The sequence below is a fragment of the Cervus elaphus genome, chromosome 12 (genome assembly GCF_910594005.1).
Source record: "Cervus elaphus chromosome 12, mCerEla1.1, whole genome shotgun sequence".
Classification (NCBI taxonomy): Eukaryota; Metazoa; Chordata; class Mammalia; order Artiodactyla; family Cervidae; genus Cervus; species Cervus elaphus.
The window spans coordinates 43,606,553-43,616,376 of record NC_057826.1 but is presented as its reverse complement, the minus strand read 5'-3'; the positions used below and the strand labels follow the sequence as shown (position 1 = coordinate 43,616,376).

The following is a 9,824-nucleotide window of genomic DNA, read 5'->3' as shown; positions in this document are numbered from 1 at the left end:
ACAGATGGCTAACAAACACATGAAAAGATGCTCAACATCACTCATTATTAGAGAAATGCAAATCAAAACCACAATGAGGTACCATTACACGCCAGTCAGGATGGCTGCTATCCAAAAGTCTACAAGCAATAAATGCTGGAGAGGGTGTGGAGAAAAGGGAACCCTCTTACACTGTTGGTGGGAATGCAAACTAGTACAGCCGCTATGGAAAACAGTGTGGAGATTTCTTAAAAAACTGGAAATAGAACTGCCATATGACCCAGCAATCCCACTTCTGGGCATACACACTGAGGAAACCAGATCTGAAAGAGACACGTGCACCCCAATGTTCATCGCAGCACTGTTTATAATAGCCAGGACATGGAAGCAACCTAGATGCCCATCAGCAGATGAATGGATAAGGAAGCTGTGGTACATATACACCATGGAATATTACTCAGCCGTTAAAAAGAATTCATTTTAATCAGTTCTAATGAGATGGATGAAACTGGAGCCCATTATACAGAGTGAAGTAAGCCAGAAAGATAAAGAACATTACAGCATACTAACACATATATATGGAATTTAGAAAGATGGTAACGATAACCCTATTTGCAAAACAGAAAAAGAGACACAGAAGTACAGAACAGACTTTTGAACTCTGTGGGAGAAGTTGAGGGTGGGATGTTTCGAAAGAACAGCATGTATATTATCTATGGTGAAACAGATCACCAGCCCAGGTGGGATGCATGAGACAAGTGCTCGGGCCTGGTGCACTGGGAAGACCCAGAGGAATCGGTGGAGAGGGAGGTGGGAGGGGGGATCGGGATGGGGAATGCGTGTAACTCTATGGCTGATTCATATCAATGTACGACAAAACCCACTGAAATGTTGTGAAGTAATTAGCCTCCAACTAATAAAAAATAAAATAAATTAAAAAAAAAAAAAGTTCAAAGAACCGAGGGAAGACGGCCACTCTTAAAAGACGTTGGGATGAAAAATACGGAGATTAGCCAAACCGGAATCAAAGTGTGGCTGGGTAGGAGGTAGGGGGTGAAGACGGCATGGGGGTGGAGTGGAAGGATCGCATTCTTGTGCTTGAAGTGCAAGAACAGCGACTAGATAGAGAAAGAGGCTGGGACCGAAGGGTACTAGACCGCTATGCAGGCGCAGGCTTAGGAGCGGAGGCTCGAGGGCTGCCCCATGGCGGCATCTTGGTACCAGGCGCACTTAAATTTTCTGTAGTTAAAAAAAAAAACAAAAAAAAACCCCCTATGCTTTGGTTTCACGAAACGACCCTGTGGCAGATGCTGAAGTGGTCGGGGTGACCATGGTGATTATTTCTCTCAGATTCCCAGTTCTTGCTCACTCCCAGACCTCTAAGGCTAAGCTCTTCTGGAATTCTAGGTTATTCTGTGACCTTCCAAGAAGCCTCTCCCCAAATTCCTTTCTCTACAAATTCTGGGAAGCACAGGAGAAGCAGCCTGCAGACTCGCGATCATTTACCTGGCCACCCTCAGTGACACAGCTATCGCTTCCCCCCTCGGGGGCTGGGCTATTCTGCACCGTCCAGTGCTTGCTTGGGGTCGGGGGCATCCGGGAGGCGACGCGCCCCCGGGAAGGTTGTGCGAGCAGCGGGTGTCCTGGGGCGGGCTTCTGGGCTCGGCAGCGCGGGAGGAGGCGGCGGCGACGCTGGCTGGCAGGCAGATGATGCTCCGGGCCCGCAGCCGTTGGGAGGCAGCGTGAGCCCGAGAGAACCCGAAGCCGCCGCGGTGGCAGCAGCGCCGGAGCGCAGCCTCCTCCCGTTCCCATAATGCACAGGGAGGCGGCGGCGGCAGCATCACCGGCCGCCGGCGTGGCTGTGGCGGCGACCCGGAGGACCCCGGGCACGCCGCGCGCGCGCCACTGCTCGCGGCGAGCCCGGGAGTGATGGCGAGCCCCCCGCAGGCCGCCCGCGCCTGAGGCGCCCCGCCCCCCGGCCCCGCCCCGCCCCGCCCGGAGCGGCCCGCCCCGCCCGGCCCTGCCCTGCCCTCCTCCCCGCCAGCTGCTGCCGGGGCGCTTCCTAGTCCGCGCGGGCGGCCGCCCAGGCGAGGTGCGGCCTCCGCACAGGCGGGGGGCGTCGGCGCCGAGGGGCCCGCCATGGCCGCGTCCGAGCTCTACACAAAGGTAAGGCGCCCCGCGAGCCGCGCCGTGGGGAGGGGGCCGCGCTACCCGCCGCCGTCGGCTGCCAGGCCAGGGAGGGGCCGGGGCGCGGGGCCCCGGTGCACCCCGCCGGCACCACCCCCTTTCCGAGCCTTTCAAAATCCCGGTCCCTGCCCGTGGGTCGCCCGCAGGGGCGCCTTCATCGCTCGGGCGTTGATGGTTAAGGCGGCGGGGGCAGCCTTGCCTCGGGGTGCCTCTCTGGTCCCTGCCACGCTTCTGGGCCGGGAGCAGCGCGGGTCTCTAAGTGGAAGGAGGGCCCCTGTGGATTTAGTAGGGCGGGCCTGGGTCAGGATTGCTCAGCTCTCAGTCTTGCTTTAGGAAAAATCCTGGCTGGTGGGAGATGCTGGATCTTGTAGATCTGGCAGATGCTAGATCAGTTCGGTCTCTCCCTTAGGGACATGCGCTTAAAATAACGCCTTGTGTTGGTATGCGGTGCCACTTCTACCGCCAGCCAACCTTTCTGTGCGATTTGGAATCCTGCAAACGGTCGCCAAGTCGATTTTCACCTTTAGTTGCCGGGTTTCAGATTGCTTACCCTGGGGTGGAGAGCCCCTGGGGAAAGATACGAATAAATGCAAGCTGATTTCACTGGGATGGTGGATACTCATTTGTCCCTGGGAATTTGCAATCTGCGTGTAATCCCTCAGAGCCTTGTTAGGCTCCATGTCTTCACCAGCCGCTGGGGCGAGCCTTCTCCTTCTGGGTTTAGTTCAAGGGAAGTGGCAGCCTTTCCTTTCTTGTACTGACGCCAAAATTCTCTGGCGCTGCTGATCTCTGAATGGCATATTTTGGAGAACTTAGCCGTCAAGACAGTGTGTGGTGCCCTTTGTGACTGCGTGTAGTCATGGCATTTTATACTACCACTCCTGTGTAGGTCCGTGTTTGCCAGCTATTAATTACCTCTAATGCCAGTTAACAGAATTGCCTTAACTAGTCAAGTTTGCATTTGTGTCTTGCATTTCAAGTCTACATTTATGGTCCCAGAATCATTGCTTCCAAATATGACCCAAGTAAGCCCAAGTTGCATCATGTTATAGAAGGAAGAGGTCTGGACTCCCCCCTCCCCCCAATCCAGCAGAGACCTTGATTCTGGTCTGGGCCTTTTCACTTACTGTGTGACCTTGGGCAAATCACTTAATCTCTCTGTGCTTCAGTTTACTCATCTGTAAACGGAGTTAATTTTACCTGCCCTGCGTCTCACAAGGCTGTTGTGAGGATCAAACTTAATAATAGATGGGATTGCTTTTTGTAAGCTGTGAATTGCTTTACAAGTATAAGGTATATTTCTTCAAGCATGAAGTGAATTTGCATGAAACATTTCCTGGGATCTCTTTGTTTCCAGCTGCAGATTTGAAAACTACATAATTGAAACTTCTCTCTAAACCTGGTCATTCTTAAGGCATTGTGGATTCTAACATATGATTGAATGCAATTGGAAATTGATCTGAATTTACTTCATTAAGAAACACTTATATAAAGTTAACTATGTGCCAGGTACTGTTTTAAGTGCTTTATACATATTAACTCATTTCTTAGAGGTAAATGCTAAGAAATATCAGTCATTTTCACAAGAAGAGATAGGGTCTATAAATATTCCTCAATTACTTTGTATAGACCCCATTCTTCACTGCCTGAGGAGTCTGTCCTTCAGCTGCCTGCCTATTTGTAGCCTGCTTAACAAGACTGGTTGGATAATACATTTCTCTTGCATTTTGGATCTGTCTTCCCAACCCCCCCCACCCCACCCCCGCCAACACACACCCCCCCAAATAATTGGCAAGAAAGAAATTTAAAAGATTCTGGGATTTTTAAAATTGTAAGTTTTGGGCCTTTGGTTGTAGCATCATCACAATCTCTTTTAAAATTCACCCTCTAGTCATTGTAAAGACAAACTGGTTAAAGCATCAATAAGGAAGTTGAGCTTAATTGCCTTCTCCTAAATACATTTGTATCTAAGAATCTGTTCACTTGGCTTGTTGGCTTCTTCTTTTTGTGAGTGAACCTTAGCTTAATGGCAGGCAGAACTATTTATTGAGCTCCTCCTGAACGCCAGGTAACCTGTGGAATGTTGAGGGGTTCTCAGATGAACAAGACACAGTCCTTTTCCTCAAAGGGCTCACAGCCTGCTTCTTTTTATTTTTGGCCCAATTTGAATCTCCAAGGGCATAAATAACCTGCTGTTGCCTCAGCAGCAGGCAGACGGCTGGTATGATATTTATTTGTAGAAGTTAGGGAACAGGTTGGGACATGAGAAGGTTGGGATGATTCTAGAGGTAAAGGCTTGGGTAGTGACTATTAGAGGAAGAGGGAAATCATTAGATGTAATATCAGTGGATAAACACAAGGATTTTTTCCTTGCAGAGGATTATAGGGAAGGAAGTTCTGGGGTAGTCCAGAAAGAAAAACGTAATAGTGACATGCCATAATATTGATATTCAACATAAAGCAGTTAAATTTGAAAAGTGCCCTTTTAAAAATGTCATTCAGAGCTTAAAGGCAGATTTAGATGTGTGACACAAATCAGCTCTTATTACAGTAAAAGACAAAAGATCATTCAGTTTATTCTTTTTAGCTAAATTGATAATAGTTTTGACACAGCAGTTTAGTAGGGCTTCCTTTTTGTAGAGTTTTCCAGCAGTGTAAACATTTTCAAGGCAATAGCCTGGTTCCTAGGATACAACATTTCTGGAAACTAACATTTTGATTAAAACATGTTTGTTGTTGATGAAAATAACAGCTTTATTGAGACAGAATTCACACACCATACAATTCACCAATTTAAAATGTACAGCTCAAGGATTTAGCATAACCACACAGTTGTGTGTTGATTTGTTTTTAGATCCACCTGACTTGTTCCTGAAGGAATTACAGGTGGCTGTGACATCTTAGGAGAAGGAAATGGAAACCCACTACAGTATTCTTGCCTGGAGAATCCCGTGGACAGGGGAGCCTGGTGGGCTGCCGTCTATGGGGTCGCACAGAGTTGAACACGACTGATGTGACTTGGCAGCAGCAGCAGTGACATCTTATTATATCTGGTTTTGAAAATATTTGCTAGTCATGACTTGCCAGTGGATATCTGAATCATGACATAACCTGTAACTACTTTCAGCAACTTCAAAGGATTCAGCATTTGTGGAACAGGGTTTATTAATTAGACCTGAATGGATCACCAACGGCAATAAAATGGCATCCCAGTCTTCCTCTCATGAGGTTCCCAGACTCCACGGGCAGCACATAAATGCTGTAGAACAGCCAGGATTACTTGAAGTTTAATTAGGAGCCCCGTGGTTTGTCAGGATGCTGAATTTTCTAACAGTACAAAAGCTATCTAAACCCCTGACTTGAGAAGCCAAGTAAATTTCCTTAGGTGAAACACCTGTTAGGCCAATAGATTGTATATCCGTAATCTTCCTTTCCCATTATATTTCTTCATACCTACCGAACCCACACGGACTAGATGTTTTCTGGGATAGTTCCAATTTTATGTTCTATGCCATTGTCCCTTTAAGGCATCAATCCTGGAAATTCTATTATTTTGGTGTTGAAATTGCATTTCTCAGACTGCTTCCAACATCTTAAAGCAGAACAGAAATCTCTGATATTGTGCCCTGATTTGGGGCTTTGGCAAGTGCATTCACTTTTCTAAAGTCTCCTGTCAGGCTCCTTCTGTTTGTATTTCTTCCTGATGTTCTCTGGCCTGTTTATGGTTGGAAACCTCTGTAGCCTTTTCTTTGTCCAGTTCTCTGTCTCCTTTACTAATTCTAATTTCACTTGACATCCAGCTGACAGTTCTGTCTCAATGGCCTGACTTGTACACATTTTATCTTATTATAGTTATTTGTGTATATGTAAGCCACTCCCACAATACTGTTAACCCCCTGAGGTGCTGATCAGGTTTGTTTACCTCCTATAGAGCCTAGCACAATGTCTTCTACATAGTAGGTGCTCATTAAGTATTTGTTAGATGCATGAAAGACTATTTTAACAGGAGAGAAACAGAAAATAATGGTTTGGGATGATTGGTCCAGTTGTAGGACAGAAACAGAGTATAAAGAAATGGTTAAACAAGTCAGCACATTTTCAGGCATGTTGAACAGGGTGAGTAATAGAGAGGAGAGCTGGGCATTAAGGAGACGGAGGAAACTGTTGGAGGAAACAGAATGGAAAGTGATGGACATCTGCTAGACTGAGGTAGCGGCAGAAGGTGTGAGAGCTCTCTGTGATGAAGCAGATTCGAGGTGGGAAGGAGAGGGAATAGTGTAAGTTAACACCAGAGGCTCTAGCTTTAGAAACTGGAAGTTAATTCTCATTGTATCATGAAATTTTGCTGACTCTGTGAAACTTGTAAGCTACTCAGAAATACTTTTTTAGACTGCTTGAGCAAAGCCAATGGTCTTGATTTCCTCTTGAAATTTGTTACTGTTTCTTGAAGTGTGACAGTTTGATGTATTGCCCAGTGGCTAAAAGATTACCAAAAAGTTACAATTTTAATGAGAGTGGCTACTGCTAGATAAATAGTTTATATCTTCCTGGTGCTTTTTGAAGTAGGGGGGCATTAGGGTGATCTGAATGGGGTTCCAGGGATTTAACTTCAGCGTCCAAAAGGTTGAGGTGTGGTGGAGGGGGATAACGTTCCTATTGAGAGTGTGGAAGAGGAGGCAAAATTCATCAGGAGATTCTAGAGGCACGTGGCCCACTGGAGGATGGATTGGCTTTGTTTGTCCCCACTTTAGGTAGTTCTTAACAAAGTATGAGGTATTATCAGAAGTATAAACTCCTGGCTGATCTGCGGAATAAGACCTGACCCTAGGTGAAATACCAAGTAGGCAACCCCACTCCACTCTGACGGGCCTGCCCTGTCCCACAGTGGTTTTCCCAGACTTTCTACATTTGTCTACCTGGGAGATTGTCTTCTTCCTTCCCTCTGGCTCCTACCTCTGTGTCTCTGTCTTTCTCTAATCAACTTTATTTATGTATAATTTGCATGTAATAAAATTCATTTTAAGTGCACAGTTTGAGTTTTGATAAATATATTCTGTCATGTACCCACCATCACAAACAAGATACAGAACATTTCTATCACTCTGAAAAGTTCTTTGGTTCTTGGGTTCTTCTCTTCCCCTGCTTATTCAAAGCATTTACTGGAGTTGGCTTACCTGCAGGGGCAGAGGAAAGAGTTGTTTTCTTTTTTTTTCCAAAAATGTATGTTATAGTTCCACCTGGGAGCCCAGCTAATACTGATAACAGTATAGAGACCCACACTTCATCGACAGTGGGAGATGGGAGTAGGTGGAAAGGAATTTAGGTGGTTTAATCTTTCTTTCATTCCTCACCTTTACTAATGGTGTTTGCCTTTGATGCCTTGTTTCCTTAGGTCATTAGTGTGCTAAAATGCACTTTAGTCAATTCTGCCTTTAACGGTTCTCTTGCCCCATCAACCTTAGTTGTAATGCCTGTCTGGGTTTGTACTGATAGAGACTTTTAACCTTTACAGAAACCTATCCCTGGCTTCTTCACACCTTAGACAGCCTCCGCTTCTCTTTAAAGCCGTTTTCAGTTGAAAGTCTCTTTAACCAGCTTCCATTTGCATTAAATGTCTCCACAGAGGCCTTTTGCCAATTGTAGAACTTAGGGATGATGTGATTATGCTTTAATTTCAAAATCATAGCTGCAAACTTGATTGAAATCAAGGGAGAAGTGCGTCATCCACTCCTAAGTGTTCATGAGGAGCATTTATATACCTCCTTTGGCCTGAAGTGCCACTGTGTTCATAAATGTGAGCACAGGGCTGGACTGGAGGGAGATGGGACTTAAAAAAAGACTAGTTTTGTCTCTCTATTCACTCATACAAAAACATGCATTGTCTTGGCCAGGAGTCCTGTGTCTATGGTTGGGGTTTTAACCTGATAAATATACTCTGAAGGAACTTCAGAATGGGAGAAATAAAATGATCGGGGAAGTGAAGAGGCTTGACAGAATAAAAAGACAGACTCTTCAAAAAAGATGAAGGTGAACTGGGAAAATGGTGAATTATTTAACATCAAGATTAGAAGTTTATAACATCAAATCCCAGTTTAGTAAGAATACTTGTTAGAGCTTGAAAGAAATAGTCATTTAAAATGAATTTCTAATCTAACCATTGTTTTAGACATATGAGACACATTGTCTTAGGTTATGATATCAGCTAAGATGTGATAGATAATAGACAGGGTCTGGTTAATTCATGGATCATAGTTCTGACACATAGACTTTCCAGATCTCTCTTTGACAGTTTCTTAGCCAGAACTGCTTTATTTGGAAGTGATGGAAACCCAACTCAAAGCCAAAAGGGATTCTTTTGCTTAGATGTCCTAAAAGCCCGGGCATGGCTAGATTCAAGACTCAGACATGGTCTCTGGGATTCTCTGTCACTGGCTTTCCTGTCAGACTGCTATCTGACATTGGTTTCATCCTCAGGACAGCTCTTTTCTGGATGAAAAAAAGTGGTAAGTGGCACCCGCCAACCACATGGTCTAGCTCTGGGCCTGGAAGAAGAGAGCCCGGTGGAGGATTTCTGGTTGACCTTGCTTGTGGTCATGTGCCCTCTCCTGACACTGTGCTGAGGGGGTGATGGGGGAGGATGGCAGTGAGCAGTCCAGTCTTGCTCATCTCAGAGGCCAGAGGGAGGATGGGACGTTGTGATTGATAGTCCTACTCAGACCTTGTGGGGTTGCTGAAAGCTGTTCCCCATCAGAAGGAATGGTGCTAGAGAGACAAAACAATATCCACTATGAATCAGTCACCAAAAGTGCCAGAGTTCTGCCTCCTGTTCTGATTTTTGAGCAGATGAATGGGAGGATTTTTTTTTTTTTCCATTGAATGGGAGGATTTTTGACTGGGAGGATATTGATTATCTTTCCCCTAGAGAATAACTTCTAATTAAAAGAAAAGCCTTGGAGAATCCATAACAGCAAATGTTGATAAAGCATATGAAGGGGGATAATTAGAAGTATGAGATTAACAGATATATACTACTATATATAAAATAGATAAGTAGCAAGAATTTATTGCATAGCATAGAAACTATATTCAGTATCTTATAACAACCTATAATGAAAAATAATCTGGAAAAAAATATAAAATTGAATCACTTTGCTGTACTCCTGAGACTAACATAATATTGTAAATCAACCATATTTCAATTTTTTTTAAAAAAAAGCATATTAGAGGTAGATGATTTAAAAATTATCTTTTATTCAATTTTAATTAGAAAGTGTGAGTTTATATAAGTCATTTTCTGCATATGTGTGTTTTAAACAAACACTATTGTGTTAGACTAATTTTAAATTAGACTGGACTAGTTAGAACCTAATTTTTCATCTTAACATACTGGAGTGATTACAATAAGATAATCAGCTATTTCTTTAATGATACACTGTCACTTTAAAATTTTTTTATAGCAGTACTTAAAACAACTTTTAAACCAGTTTGATCTCTCTATGCTCAAGCTGAAAAATATCTTCTAGTTTGCTAAGCATCATGCTCAGGTTGGAAGCAGAACTACTAGAGATATTTTCCATAAAATTATATTTTATGTACATTTATGTACATTTTACATAAAATGTAATTTTAATAGTACATTTTAATAATAATAAACTTGG

The 9,824-nt window shown here is 44.2% G+C and overlaps 1 protein-coding gene across 8 annotated transcripts in view; it reads left to right on the top strand.

Annotated features, from left to right (window-relative positions):
• Positions 1-1,858: 1,858 nt before the first annotated feature.
• The window catches only part of MYO5A (myosin VA), a 199,843-nt gene continuing 191,877 nt past the window's right edge, over positions 1,859-9,824 (top strand). For 7 of the 8 annotated variants that reach the window (XM_043918823.1, XM_043918821.1, XM_043918820.1 and 4 more), the window contains exon 1: positions 1,999-2,145. In XM_043918823.1, coding sequence (XP_043774758.1) covers positions 2,119-2,145 — 27 coding nt within the window. In that variant the 5' untranslated portion in view covers positions 1,999-2,118. Of the gene's footprint in view, positions 2,146-9,824 lie in introns of all 8 variants that reach the window. The other variant, XM_043918818.1, reaches the window with a different exon arrangement.